Source organism: Abramis brama, assembly GCF_963993115.1.
Source record: "Abramis brama genome assembly, contig: SCAFFOLD_87, whole genome shotgun sequence".
Lineage (NCBI taxonomy): Eukaryota > Metazoa > Chordata > Actinopteri > Cypriniformes > Leuciscidae > Abramis > Abramis brama.
In genome coordinates, this window is record NW_028155947.1 from 1 (window position 1) to 15,409 (window position 15,409).

The window sequence follows — 15,409 nt, forward strand, 5'->3', positions numbered from 1 at the left end:
GGATAAAACGATGTCGTCCCAGATCAAAACGATGTCGTCATGGAAACGAGATCCAAAACACACACTTTACAACCTTTTCTGCCCCAACTCTTTTTATGAAAGTTGTTTACTTTATATTTTAATCATAAAACCTTTATTTAGGAATTTTTTACTCATATTAATGACTATGTTTGACTATTTATAGTTCCTTACCATTTTCAGTGGGTATGACGTCATCCAGTATCGACGCACACCCTTGAACGAAACTAACTATTTTCTTACTATAATCAGGAAATAAATCCACCAACACAATTATACACTTTACTATATGAAGTTTTACTTACCTTTCGCGGTCCAGTTTGGAAGCTATTTCAATTAGAAGGACTATAAATCCACATATGGATAACTATTTTTTTCTAGAGCTAGTCTATATAAGGGGGCGCGCATTCGAGCGCGCTCTCATTTCATGCTCTCAATAGACAGCAACTGGTCGCAGCCTTTTCGCTCCTCCACGCCTTAACAAAGAGTTCATCACCTTGTTAATTTCATTGTAGAAAATATATCGGTATATATAAATATATATATATTGTATTCTATACATATTATAGTTTATAAATATATATTATATATCATATATACTGTATATATATTTCTTACATTTTTCATAAAAGTTTTTTTTCTCAAAGTTCAAGTCAGCCTGAAGAAGGTAATATTTATTTACCGAAACGTCGCGAAAGACTTGAACGCATTTATTTTTGATTTTTTGATTTTTGATTTTTGATTTTTTCATGTTTATTGTTGTTTTTTGTTCTATTCTTGTTCAATAAAAATCTATAAAAATCCAACAAAAAAATCATAAAAATACCAAAAAAGTTTCAAAAAAATATACACACACAGTTCTGACATTATGGACAATTTCCGTGGTAGACCAAGACAGAGAACCACACCACGTCCAAAAATTAGACACACGAGTGTTACACCAGATTATAAATATTTTAATTTCACACCAAGTAACACTTCAGCACGCCACCGTGCAAAGGAGCAGAGTTTCCCATACAGGAGACAAAGAAATACAGCTCCACAGTCCCGCCCTGTAAAAAACAGGAATAACACAAACATTCAGAAACGTCAAAACAGGGAATTTAACAGATCCACTCACAGGGAGGTGTCCAGGCCTGGACCCTCCCAACGTTTCCCTGCACCACAAAATGACCGTTATGAGAAGGTAGCAGATCCATACAGATCTCCCTATCATAAGAGTCATTTTGGGCCAGTCGCAGGCCCATACAGGCCTCCTGGTAAAAACGCAAAGGGTAAAAAAAGCCAAAAGAGAGCAATCAGAGAAACACGTCCCCGTCAGGACGATAGGGTGGTACACAAACGCGCTCGGCGTGAATATTTATATGAAGGTGCAGACATTGAGGACGAGGATGGCTTTCCTCTCCCACAACACCTGGAGTACCGACGCACCATACCATCCTTTCGTAACAACTACACACACATCCCCTCCAATCAGAGACCCAGAACGGTTTCTTTCAACTTTAATGGAGGAGGACAGAGGGACGTGAATCCTCCTATAGGCAACACTTACCCGCACTTCACGAACTGGGGCGGTTACCAGCAACGTCGCCCTCCTCCTATAAACAGTACAAGGGCGAGACCTGCAAGAGAAAACGAAAACCGTTTTAGACAAAATCCAGATTTCACACCGGCACCGCCTCAACTCAAAACGACAATCAAATTATTCTATGATCTGATCCGCCAGGTACACCATCTAGAAAGAGTTACCACGCAGGTTCAGAATAACCAGCCGGTCACGTTTAAAAGACTCACTGACCTCCTGATAGAGACGGTGAGACCAGCCTTTCCGAATGACCGAGTTACACAGTTGCTACAGGACAACGCAAAAAACTGGTCCTACACTACACAACTGCTTCTCGAGCGACATTACGAATCAATGATTGATGCAACCATACAGAGCATACGTGCCCAGACCAATCAAGCCGATTGGCCTGAAGCATTTGAGGTGGCGTCACACTGGGCGGACAGAAATTATAGAAGTAGAATTAGTGCAGAGGCCATTGCACAGGCAGAGGCCCTGATTACGGCAGAGATCCCGATTGGTGTGAGCACGACGACACAGAAAGCCCCCACAGAGACAAGGGGGACCGCACTCCCTCGAACTTACGCTACTGTCGTCGCCTCCACCAGCCGAACCGCCACACAGGCCCCTGCACCTCGGCCGACCGAACCTCCTGCCAACACCGCTCCTGTAAGACAAACAGTCAGTCAAAAACACATAGAGATACAAACTTCTCCAACACTCTGTTTACCAGAAAAAGCAGGCACTAGTTCTCCTCCACATAGAGGAGATTGGTCCTTTGAGGAGGAAGTACCTCCACAGGACCTACCAGAGTCCCTTCTGCCCATACAGGCGGAAGCACCGCAGCCCTGCGAACAGAGAAAGAGAACACATAAGAGCCGCCATATAAATCCAGGAGCGGAACCCTCTTTAACGGTCCCTCCACCCCAGAGCCGCCCGGAGACACCGAGGCCGGAAATCTCTGTCGCGGCCCCTGTAGCTCAGAGCCGCCCTGTGACACCAGTGCCGGAAATCTCTGTTTTAGTTCCTCTTCCTCAGGAGGAAGCGCCACAGGTCAATGACAGGGTACCCACCCCACAGGTGGCAGTGGCAACACCAGAGCCTATTGGTGCCCCAAACAGCTCTCCTGTGTCAGAGACGGAACACAGATTGTTCCCATTTCCCCCAATGTCGACTCCAATCGCTTACTCTGATCATAGCAGCTTTCTTTTTTCTGACGACTCACCCACTCCGGTAAAACCACCTTCACCGCTCTCTGAGTTCCTTCGGGAGTTTGACCCGATACAGCCAGCGGGAGACATGGGGGTAGAAAAGGGTGAACCGAGCGTCCCTAAAACCGCACCATCTCTCGGCGTTCTCGCACCTGGGGAAGACACAAACGTAAATGAACCCCTAATGATTGACAGCCCATCTTCTGGCTCTCTTAACCGCCCTTTACGCCACATTAACACCACAAGGAAACACGTAGATTGGAGCCTTACGTTAAAAAAGAGAGTAGTCATCATTGGGGACTCAAATCTGTCCAGACTTCCTCATTACGAGGAACCCGATCTCCAAGTGGACAGCTTCCCCGGTGCTAAATTCCAGCATGCATGTAATCTGTTGGAAAAAGCCACAGTGGCCAGAGTACCGGAAAAGATCGTTCTGTCATTTGGCCTTAACAACCGAAAACAGAGATATAGAATGACGGCCATAACAGAAATACAGAAAACATACAAAATAGCAAAGAGGATTCTGCCACAGACAGAAATTATTGTGCCCCTTATCAATTTTTCGAGAGTGCTACCGCAAGCAGAGCAGGATATGCTAGAGCATATCAACAGCTTTATCAAAAAGAATCTGTCCTTCATCCCTCTGCTGGCAGCCACACACTTCCACGTGGAGAAGGATGGGCTCCACTGGAGACCGACAACGGCCAAAGCACTCCTCACGCATTGGGCTTCTCATTTAAACTTGTAGACCCCGACAACCCAAAATGCGGTTCCCGTAAACTCATCATAAATCTGTCAAAGTCCTTTGTTTTATCAAAAGAACAGACCTCAGTCCTCAAAAGGGGCCTTTCTTACATCCCCACCCCATCGAGCTGTAGAAAGAAAGAACTTTTAGCGGACATGCAAGCGTACCACCGCAGGCTCAAACTCGAGACATTTTTTGAGGGCAAGAAAAGCCAAAAAGCGAAGGTACCGTTCACTCATCCCTCTGACTGGGAGCCCGCTTTGTCCAGCCTGCCGAAAGAAATAGAGAAGGTCATAAGAGCTGACAATTTTGCGTTCAAAAAGCTACACTGGGGCCTGGGGGTGAAGCCCAATCTAACACCGAGCGAAAGAAAAGCTCTGAAAGAATTGTATAACAATACGGACATAGTAATTAAGCCAGCCGACAAGGGTAACGCCACAGTCATTTTAGACAGAGCACAATACCTCGGTGAGGGACTGAGACAACTGTCTGTCGCAGAGCACTATCGTCCTCTTGAGGGGCCCATCTACACAGACACTATAAAAGAGGTGGAGGAAATTTTAGATGACATGTGTTCAAAAAAGATTATCAGCGCGAAACAAAAAGAGTATCTCGTGGGTGAAGGCCCACCTCGAGCCAGAAGGTTTTACTTGTTGCCGAAGATCCATAAAGAGCCAGAAAAGTGGAGCGTTCCGTTTGAGGTCCCACCAGGTAGACCCATCGTCTCCGACTGCAACAGCGAGACATACTTCACGGCCGAGTACTTGGAACACTTCCTCAATCCTCTCTCCACCAGACATCCAAGCTACCTAAAAGACACGTACGATTTCATTGCAAAAATTAGTCAACTCAAAATCCCACAAAACGCATTGTTATTTACAATTGACATAGATAGTTTATACACCAATATTGATACCCCGACTGGCTTAAAAGCAGTTAGAAAATTTATGTCCAAATATCCTGATCCCCTTAGACCGGACGAGCATCTCCTTCAACTTTTGGAGATAAATCTGACTAAAAACGACTTTGAGTTTGACACTAAATTTTACTTACAAGTAAAGGGAACAGCCATGGGGAAGAAGTTCGCCCCCTCGTACGCGAACATTTTTATGGCAGACTGGGAGCAAACGGCTCTCGCAGGCTCTGCCAAAAAACCCTTCGCGTACTATAGGTTCTTGGATGACATCTGGGGTGTCTGGACCCACTCTGAGGACGATTTCCTCACTTTCATCGCTCACCTTAATTCACACCAGGCATCTATAAAGGTCAAATATAACACGGACAGGTCAGAGGTCAATTTTTTGGACGTGGTCTCATACAAGGGACCCAAGTTTGAACAAACAAGACAGCTAGATTTCAGGGTTTACTTCAAGGACACAGATACGCATTCTTTACTTCATAGAGACAGTTTTCACCCAAGACACACCTTCAAAGGAATCATTAAGTCACAGCTCCTCAGATTCAAAAGAATCTGCTCACAGCCATCGTCCTTTGTGGAGGCCACGCGCATCCTCTTCCGGGCTCTCCGTGGGCGTGGTTACAGCAGAGCATTCCTGAGAAAGATTCTGAAAACATTTGACAAGCCAAAAAGCCCACTCAGAGCAGAAGGGCAGATTAGAGATAAAATCATCCCGCTCACTGCCCTCTACTCCAAACAATGCGTATCCCTTAATTCGGCCATCAAAGAAAACTTTTTGAAGTTCCTTGAACCTACTAGCTTTCTCAAACATCACAGGCCCATTGCAGCATATAAGCGTAACGAAAACTTACACGACACTTTGGTCTATAGCAAGATACGCACACCGGCCCCCATTGGCCGGATCGGCCGCTGCAAGTATTTTGTTCAAAAAAAGTGGGTAATGAGCAGATTTAACAAAAAGATATTTAAAATCCCCCGACCTCTGACCCACGAAGCTGTGAACTGCATTTATTTGGCCTTTTGCACAAGATGCCGCAGACAATACGTGGGTCAGACGAAAAATGAACTGAGGGTCAGAGCCTACCAACATGCACACAATATTATGCATAAAGTTGAGAAGCGACGACACCTAGTGCAACACTTCCTGACCCACGGTCTGTCTGCATTCAAAGTCACCTGTCTCCAATCAAATCCAGCGTGGTCTCTAAAAGAAAGACTCAAGGCCGAGAGCATTTGGATCAAAAGATTGGACACAGTCTACCCGAGAGGCCTCAATGAGGTTTAAATTTTTCTCTCTCCCCAACGCTCTTCCGTTATTTTTGGGACAGTGGTGTAGACCAAAAACTCCTCTTTGAATGGCCACCCACATCTCATTACTAACACCTACCCGTCAATAACCCCTCATAAACTACACCGGACACAAAAAGCCCTATTTTTCAGGACCCTTATATAACCTACCACACTAAAACCTACCCCGCTCACACTAAAACCTACCCCGCTCACCTGTTAATCGGGTTTGGACGGCCCTCGGTCGCCTACCCCGACCGTTTTCAGCCCTCTCTGGTCGACCCCGGCCAGAAGGTTAAAAACATACAAACAAAAATATCAATTACTCCATTTTCTACACTAAAATCTACCCCCACTTACCTGTTGATGCGGTCTGGACGGCCCTCTGTCGCCTACCCCGACTGTTGTTAGCCCTCTCTGGTCGACCCCTGCAAGAAGGTTTAAAAACAAACAAACAAAAATATCAATTACTCCATTATCTACACTAAAATCTACCCCCACTTACCTGTTGATGCGGTCTGGACGGCCCTCCGTCGCCTACCCCGACTGTTGTTAGCCCTCTCTGGTCGACCCCTGCAAGAAGGTTTAAAAACAAGCAAACAAAAATATCAATTACTCCATTTTCTACACTAAATTCTACCCCCACTTACCTGTTGATGCGGTCTGGACGGCCCTCCGTCGCCTACCCCGACTGTTGTTAGCCCTCTCTGGTCGACCCCTGCAAGAAGGTTTAAAAACAAACAAACAAAAATATCAATTACTCCATTTTCTATACTAAAATCTACCCCCACTTACCTGTTGATGCGGTCTGGACGGCCCTCCGTCGCCTACCCCGACTGTTGTTGGCCCTCTCTGGTCGACCCCTGGAAAAATATTAAAAACAAACAAACAAAATAGGGGTCATCTCATCATTTTTTACACTCATTATGGCACAACACAACCATATGGACAATAAAATATAAATATACACACGTGTGTGGGCGGACATATAAAACAGATATTATGAGACGGGTTATAGGTGTTAGCATTTTAATAATTATTATTATAATAATTATTATTATTATTATTATTATTATTGTTATATTTGCCACTAATATTATACACAGATTTACGTATTTGTCAAGTGGACATTGTAGTGGGACGTTGGAGCACGGCATCGTTCCCTTTCTTTGCCTTGGGTAACCTTTAGTGGTCAGCAGAAAGTGGGCCAGTGCACAGCCATTTCTGGGACCTTAGGGTCCCAGATCTTGGATTTCTCATTCCCCTAACCCTAACCCCGGCCAGAAGGTTAAAAACATACAAACAAAAATATCAATTACTCCATTTTCTACACTAAAATCTACCCCCACTTACCTGTTGATGCGGTCTGGACGGCCCTCTGTCGCCTACCCCGACTGTTGTTAGCCCTCTCTGGTCGACCCCTGCAAGAAGGTTTAAAAACAAACAAACAAAAATATCAATTACTCCATTATCTACACTAAAATCTACCCCCACTTACCTGTTGATGCGGTCTGGACGGCCCTCCGTCGCCTACCCCGACTGTTGTTAGCCCTCTCTGGTCGACCCCTGCAAGAAGGTTTAAAAACAAGCAAACAAAAATATCAATTACTCCATTTTCTACACTAAATTCTACCCCCACTTACCTGTTGATGCGGTCTGGACGGCCCTCCGTCGCCTACCCCGACTGTTGTTAGCCCTCTCTGGTCGACCCCTGCAAGAAGGTTTAAAAACAAACAAACAAAAATATCAATTACTCCATTTTCTATACTAAAATCTACCCCCACTTACCTGTTGATGCGGTCTGGACGGCCCTCCGTCGCCTACCCCGACTGTTGTTGGCCCTCTCTGGTCGACCCCTGGAAAAATATTAAAAACAAACAAACAAAATAGGGGTCATCTCATCATTTTTTACACTCATTATGGCACAACACAACCATATGGACAATAAAATATAAATATACACACGTGTGTGGGCGGACATATAAAACAGATATTATGAGACGGGTTATAGGTGTTAGCATTTTAATAATTATTATTATAATAATTATTATTATTATTATTATTATTATTGTTATATTTGCCACTAATATTATACACAGATTTACGTATTTGTCAAGTGGACATTGTAGTGGGACGTTGGAGCACGGCATCGTTCCCTTTCTTTGCCTTGGGTAACCTTTAGTGGTCAGCAGAAAGTGGGCCAGTGCACAGCCATTTCTGGGACCTTAGGGTCCCAGATCTTGGATTTCTCATTCCCCTAACCAAGCCCGCGCCACTGCCTCTGAGCTTTTGGAGAGCCCTGGGTTGAGACGGGGTTCGTTCTGTGTATCTATTGTCTCTCAGGTCTCTATTTGATCAACTTAATGAAATAATACACCAAACATTATATATTCACATTATACACTCACTTATGGATATTTTATCCTATTGGAAGAGCGTTTAGATTTTAGAAACACACATGGGACAGCTAAAAACATAAATAATAGAGATATATACATAGGTATATGTGTTTATACACCTATTTCATAATTGACAAACATATAGTTCAGCTTTTTTTATATATATATTTTTCTTATACCCTTCAGGATATAATAGGACCATATATACATATGGACAAAATTACAAATCATTCTTTTTCCCTCAAAAACATAAAGCTATGTCGTCCCTTGCAAAACGATGTCGTCACGGACCGAAACGATGTCGTCCCGGACCGAAACGATGTCGTCCCAGATCAAAACGATGTCGTCGTGGAAATAATTCACAAACATACATCAAACAGCATTTTCTGTCCCAACTTATATATTTCCTACATCCTTTGAAATGTATTAGGCCCATATCTACATATGGATAAAATTAAAACTCATAATTTTACCTTAAAAACGTCTTGTGGATAAAACGATGTCGTCCCAGATCAAAACGATGTCGTCATGGAAACGAGATCCAAAACACACACTTTACAACCTTTTCTGCCCCAACTCTTTTTATGAAAGTTGTTTACTTTATATTTTAATCATAAAACCTTTATTTAGGAATTTTTTACTCATATTAATGACTATGTTTGACTATTTATAGTTCCTTACCATTTTCAGTGGGTATGACGTCATCCAGTATCGACGCACACCCTTGAACGAAACTAACTATTTTCTTACTATAATCAGGAAATAAATCCACCAACACAATTATACACTTTACTATATGAAGTTTTACTTACCTTTCGCGGTCCAGTTTGGAAGCTATTTCAATTAGAAGGACTATAAATCCACATATGGATAACTATTTTTTTCTAGAGCTAGTCTATATAAGGGGGCGCGCATTCGAGCGCGCTCTCATTTCATGCTCTCAATAGACAGCAACTGGTCGCAGCCTTTTCGCTCCTCCACGCCTTAACAAAGAGTTCATCACCTTGTTAATTTCATTGTAGAAAATATATCGGTATATATAAATATATATATATTGTATTCTATACATATTATAGTTTATAAATATATATTATATATCATATATACTGTATATATATTTCTTACATTTTTCATAAAAGTTTTTTTTCTCAAAGTTCAAGTCAGCCTGAAGAAGGTAATATTTATTTACCGAAACGTCGCGAAAGACTTGAACGCATTTATTTTTGATTTTTTGATTTTTGATTTTTGATTTTTTCATGTTTATTGTTGTTTTTTGTTCTATTCTTGTTCAATAAAAATCTATAAAAATCCAACAAAAAAATCATAAAAATACCAAAAAAGTTTCAAAAAAATATACACACACAGTTCTGACATTATGGACAATTTCCGTGGTAGACCAAGACAGAGAACCACACCACGTCCAAAAATTAGACACACGAGTGTTACACCAGATTATAAATATTTTAATTTCACACCAAGTAACACTTCAGCACGCCACCGTGCAAAGGAGCAGAGTTTCCCATACAGGAGACAAAGAAATACAGCTCCACAGTCCCGCCCTGTAAAAAACAGGAATAACACAAACATTCAGAAACGTCAAAACAGGGAATTTAACAGATCCACTCACAGGGAGGTGTCCAGGCCTGGACCCTCCCAACGTTTCCCTGCACCACAAAATGACCGTTATGAGAAGGTAGCAGATCCATACAGATCTCCCTATCATAAGAGTCATTTTGGGCCAGTCGCAGGCCCATACAGGCCTCCTGGTAAAAACGCAAAGGGTAAAAAAAGCCAAAAGAGAGCAATCAGAGAAACACGTCCCCGTCAGGACGATAGGGTGGTACACAAACGCGCTCGGCGTGAATATTTATATGAAGGTGCAGACATTGAGGACGAGGATGGCTTTCCTCTCCCACAACACCTGGAGTACCGACGCACCATACCATCCTTTCGTAACAACTACACACACATCCCCTCCAATCAGAGACCCAGAACGGTTTCTTTCAACTTTAATGGAGGAGGACAGAGGGACGTGAATCCTCCTATAGGCAACACTTACCCGCACTTCACGAACTGGGGCGGTTACCAGCAACGTCGCCCTCCTCCTATAAACAGTACAAGGGCGAGACCTGCAAGAGAAAACGAAAACCGTTTTAGACAAAATCCAGATTTCACACCGGCACCGCCTCAACTCAAAACGACAATCAAATTATTCTATGATCTGATCCGCCAGGTACACCATCTAGAAAGAGTTACCACGCAGGTTCAGAATAACCAGCCGGTCACGTTTAAAAGACTCACTGACCTCCTGATAGAGACGGTGAGACCAGCCTTTCCGAATGACCGAGTTACACAGTTGCTACAGGACAACGCAAAAAACTGGTCCTACACTACACAACTGCTTCTCGAGCGACATTACGAATCAATGATTGATGCAACCATACAGAGCATACGTGCCCAGACCAATCAAGCCGATTGGCCTGAAGCATTTGAGGTGGCGTCACACTGGGCGGACAGAAATTATAGAAGTAGAATTAGTGCAGAGGCCATTGCACAGGCAGAGGCCCTGATTACGGCAGAGATCCCGATTGGTGTGAGCACGACGACACAGAAAGCCCCCACAGAGACAAGGGGGACCGCACTCCCTCGAACTTACGCTACTGTCGTCGCCTCCACCAGCCGAACCGCCACACAGGCCCCTGCACCTCGGCCGACCGAACCTCCTGCCAACACCGCTCCTGTAAGACAAACAGTCAGTCAAAAACACATAGAGATACAAACTTCTCCAACACTCTGTTTACCAGAAAAAGCAGGCACTAGTTCTCCTCCACATAGAGGAGATTGGTCCTTTGAGGAGGAAGTACCTCCACAGGACCTACCAGAGTCCCTTCTGCCCATACAGGCGGAAGCACCGCAGCCCTGCGAACAGAGAAAGAGAACACATAAGAGCCGCCATATAAATCCAGGAGCGGAACCCTCTTTAACGGTCCCTCCACCCCAGAGCCGCCCGGAGACACCGAGGCCGGAAATCTCTGTCGCGGCCCCTGTAGCTCAGAGCCGCCCTGTGACACCAGTGCCGGAAATCTCTGTTTTAGTTCCTCTTCCTCAGGAGGAAGCGCCACAGGTCAATGACAGGGTACCCACCCCACAGGTGGCAGTGGCAACACCAGAGCCTATTGGTGCCCCAAACAGCTCTCCTGTGTCAGAGACGGAACACAGATTGTTCCCATTTCCCCCAATGTCGACTCCAATCGCTTACTCTGATCATAGCAGCTTTCTTTTTTCTGACGACTCACCCACTCCGGTAAAACCACCTTCACCGCTCTCTGAGTTCCTTCGGGAGTTTGACCCGATACAGCCAGCGGGAGACATGGGGGTAGAAAAGGGTGAACCGAGCGTCCCTAAAACCGCACCATCTCTCGGCGTTCTCGCACCTGGGGAAGACACAAACGTAAATGAACCCCTAATGATTGACAGCCCATCTTCTGGCTCTCTTAACCGCCCTTTACGCCACATTAACACCACAAGGAAACACGTAGATTGGAGCCTTACGTTAAAAAAGAGAGTAGTCATCATTGGGGACTCAAATCTGTCCAGACTTCCTCATTACGAGGAACCCGATCTCCAAGTGGACAGCTTCCCCGGTGCTAAATTCCAGCATGCATGTAATCTGTTGGAAAAAGCCACAGTGGCCAGAGTACCGGAAAAGATCGTTCTGTCATTTGGCCTTAACAACCGAAAACAGAGATATAGAATGACGGCCATAACAGAAATACAGAAAACATACAAAATAGCAAAGAGGATTCTGCCACAGACAGAAATTATTGTGCCCCTTATCAATTTTTCGAGAGTGCTACCGCAAGCAGAGCAGGATATGCTAGAGCATATCAACAGCTTTATCAAAAAGAATCTGTCCTTCATCCCTCTGCTGGCAGCCACACACTTCCACGTGGAGAAGGATGGGCTCCACTGGAGACCGACAACGGCCAAAGCACTCCTCACGCATTGGGCTTCTCATTTAAACTTGTAGACCCCGACAACCCAAAATGCGGTTCCCGTAAACTCATCATAAATCTGTCAAAGTCCTTTGTTTTATCAAAAGAACAGACCTCAGTCCTCAAAAGGGGCCTTTCTTACATCCCCACCCCATCGAGCTGTAGAAAGAAAGAACTTTTAGCGGACATGCAAGCGTACCACCGCAGGCTCAAACTCGAGACATTTTTTGAGGGCAAGAAAAGCCAAAAAGCGAAGGTACCGTTCACTCATCCCTCTGACTGGGAGCCCGCTTTGTCCAGCCTGCCGAAAGAAATAGAGAAGGTCATAAGAGCTGACAATTTTGCGTTCAAAAAGCTACACTGGGGCCTGGGGGTGAAGCCCAATCTAACACCGAGCGAAAGAAAAGCTCTGAAAGAATTGTATAACAATACGGACATAGTAATTAAGCCAGCCGACAAGGGTAACGCCACAGTCATTTTAGACAGAGCACAATACCTCGGTGAGGGACTGAGACAACTGTCTGTCGCAGAGCACTATCGTCCTCTTGAGGGGCCCATCTACACAGACACTATAAAAGAGGTGGAGGAAATTTTAGATGACATGTGTTCAAAAAAGATTATCAGCGCGAAACAAAAAGAGTATCTCGTGGGTGAAGGCCCACCTCGAGCCAGAAGGTTTTACTTGTTGCCGAAGATCCATAAAGAGCCAGAAAAGTGGAGCGTTCCGTTTGAGGTCCCACCAGGTAGACCCATCGTCTCCGACTGCAACAGCGAGACATACTTCACGGCCGAGTACTTGGAACACTTCCTCAATCCTCTCTCCACCAGACATCCAAGCTACCTAAAAGACACGTACGATTTCATTGCAAAAATTAGTCAACTCAAAATCCCACAAAACGCATTGTTATTTACAATTGACATAGATAGTTTATACACCAATATTGATACCCCGACTGGCTTAAAAGCAGTTAGAAAATTTATGTCCAAATATCCTGATCCCCTTAGACCGGACGAGCATCTCCTTCAACTTTTGGAGATAAATCTGACTAAAAACGACTTTGAGTTTGACACTAAATTTTACTTACAAGTAAAGGGAACAGCCATGGGGAAGAAGTTCGCCCCCTCGTACGCGAACATTTTTATGGCAGACTGGGAGCAAACGGCTCTCGCAGGCTCTGCCAAAAAACCCTTCGCGTACTATAGGTTCTTGGATGACATCTGGGGTGTCTGGACCCACTCTGAGGACGATTTCCTCACTTTCATCGCTCACCTTAATTCACACCAGGCATCTATAAAGGTCAAATATAACACGGACAGGTCAGAGGTCAATTTTTTGGACGTGGTCTCATACAAGGGACCCAAGTTTGAACAAACAAGACAGCTAGATTTCAGGGTTTACTTCAAGGACACAGATACGCATTCTTTACTTCATAGAGACAGTTTTCACCCAAGACACACCTTCAAAGGAATCATTAAGTCACAGCTCCTCAGATTCAAAAGAATCTGCTCACAGCCATCGTCCTTTGTGGAGGCCACGCGCATCCTCTTCCGGGCTCTCCGTGGGCGTGGTTACAGCAGAGCATTCCTGAGAAAGATTCTGAAAACATTTGACAAGCCAAAAAGCCCACTCAGAGCAGAAGGGCAGATTAGAGATAAAATCATCCCGCTCACTGCCCTCTACTCCAAACAATGCGTATCCCTTAATTCGGCCATCAAAGAAAACTTTTTGAAGTTCCTTGAACCTACTAGCTTTCTCAAACATCACAGGCCCATTGCAGCATATAAGCGTAACGAAAACTTACACGACACTTTGGTCTATAGCAAGATACGCACACCGGCCCCCATTGGCCGGATCGGCCGCTGCAAGTATTTTGTTCAAAAAAAGTGGGTAATGAGCAGATTTAACAAAAAGATATTTAAAATCCCCCGACCTCTGACCCACGAAGCTGTGAACTGCATTTATTTGGCCTTTTGCACAAGATGCCGCAGACAATACGTGGGTCAGACGAAAAATGAACTGAGGGTCAGAGCCTACCAACATGCACACAATATTATGCATAAAGTTGAGAAGCGACGACACCTAGTGCAACACTTCCTGACCCACGGTCTGTCTGCATTCAAAGTCACCTGTCTCCAATCAAATCCAGCGTGGTCTCTAAAAGAAAGACTCAAGGCCGAGAGCATTTGGATCAAAAGATTGGACACAGTCTACCCGAGAGGCCTCAATGAGGTTTAAATTTTTCTCTCTCCCCAACGCTCTTCCGTTATTTTTGGGACAGTGGTGTAGACCAAAAACTCCTCTTTGAATGGCCACCCACATCTCATTACTAACACCTACCCGTCAATAACCCCTCATAAACTACACCGGACACAAAAAGCCCTATTTTTCAGGACCCTTATATAACCTACCACACTAAAACCTACCCCGCTCACACTAAAACCTACCCCGCTCACCTGTTAATCGGGTTTGGACGGCCCTCGGTCGCCTACCCCGACCGTTTTCAGCCCTCTCTGGTCGACCCCGGCCAGAAGGTTAAAAACATACAAACAAAAATATCAATTACTCCATTTTCTACACTAAAATCTACCCCCACTTACCTGTTGATGCGGTCTGGACGGCCCTCTGTCGCCTACCCCGACTGTTGTTAGCCCTCTCTGGTCGACCCCTGCAAGAAGGTTTAAAAACAAACAAACAAAAATATCAATTACTCCATTATCTACACTAAAATCTACCCCCACTTACCTGTTGATGCGGTCTGGACGGCCCTCCGTCGCCTACCCCGACTGTTGTTAGCCCTCTCTGGTCGACCCCTGCAAGAAGGTTTAAAAACAAGCAAACAAAAATATCAATTACTCCATTTTCTACACTAAATTCTACCCCCACTTACCTGTTGATGCGGTCTGGACGGCCCTCCGTCGCCTACCCCGACTGTTGTTAGCCCTCTCTGGTCGACCCCTGCAAGAAGGTTTAAAAACAAACAAACAAAAATATCAATTACTCCATTTTCTATACTAAAATCTACCCCCACTTACCTGTTGATGCGGTCTGGACGGCCCTCCGTCGCCTACCCCGACTGTTGTTGGCCCTCTCTGGTCGACCCCTGGAAAAATATTAAAAACAAACAAACAAAATAGGGGTCATCTCATCATTTTTTACACTCATTATGGCACAACACAACCATATGGACAATAAAATATAAATATACACACGTGTGTGGGCGGACATATAAAACAGATATTATGAGACGGGTTATAGGTGTTAGCATTTTAA

General features: G+C 44.5%; 2 protein-coding genes across 20 annotated transcripts; both read right to left on the bottom strand.

Moving 5' to 3' along the window:
* Positions 1-488: 488 nt before the first annotated feature.
* On the bottom strand, positions 489-6,233 carry LOC311077242 (uncharacterized protein). Of its 10 annotated transcripts, none has more exons than XM_084139073.1 (9): positions 4,965-6,220; positions 4,592-4,795; positions 4,189-4,347; positions 4,003-4,075; positions 3,064-3,807; positions 2,808-2,945; positions 2,168-2,249; positions 1,571-1,640; positions 497-1,070 (listed from the first exon to the last, which is right to left on the bottom strand). In XM_084139073.1, the coding sequence occupies exons 6-9, from the start codon at positions 2,881-2,883 to the stop codon at positions 981-983; spliced, it is 318 nt and encodes a 105-aa protein (XP_083995199.1). In that variant the 5' UTR covers positions 2,884-2,945; positions 3,064-3,807; positions 4,003-4,075; positions 4,189-4,347; positions 4,592-4,795; positions 4,965-6,220; the 3' UTR covers positions 497-980. The 10 variants fall into 10 exon arrangements, 4 of the variants coding, with proteins under 4 accessions (XP_083995200.1, XP_083995201.1, XP_083995199.1 ...); XR_014604826.1 differs by having other exon boundaries at positions 525-1,070; positions 4,169-4,347; positions 4,965-6,231; XR_014604827.1 differs by having other exon boundaries at positions 528-1,070; positions 2,168-2,945; positions 3,064-3,665; positions 3,767-3,807; positions 4,965-6,233.
* Positions 6,234-9,121: 2,888 nt separating this feature from the next.
* LOC311077240 (uncharacterized protein) lies at positions 9,122-14,866 on the bottom strand. 10 transcript variants are annotated; one of them, XM_084139065.1, is made up of 9 exons: positions 13,597-14,866; positions 13,224-13,427; positions 12,821-12,979; positions 12,635-12,707; positions 11,696-12,439; positions 11,440-11,577; positions 10,800-10,881; positions 10,203-10,272; positions 9,129-9,702 (listed from the first exon to the last, which is right to left on the bottom strand). In XM_084139065.1, the coding sequence occupies exons 6-9, from the start codon at positions 11,513-11,515 to the stop codon at positions 9,613-9,615; spliced, it is 318 nt and encodes a 105-aa protein (XP_083995191.1). In that variant the 5' UTR covers positions 11,516-11,577; positions 11,696-12,439; positions 12,635-12,707; positions 12,821-12,979; positions 13,224-13,427; positions 13,597-14,866; the 3' UTR covers positions 9,129-9,612. The 10 variants fall into 10 exon arrangements, 4 of the variants coding, with proteins under 4 accessions (XP_083995193.1, XP_083995192.1, XP_083995191.1 ...); XR_014604814.1 differs by having other exon boundaries at positions 9,159-9,702; positions 12,801-12,979; XR_014604815.1 differs by having other exon boundaries at positions 9,162-9,702; positions 11,008-11,577; positions 12,801-12,979.
* Positions 14,867-15,409: the final 543 nt, after the last annotated feature.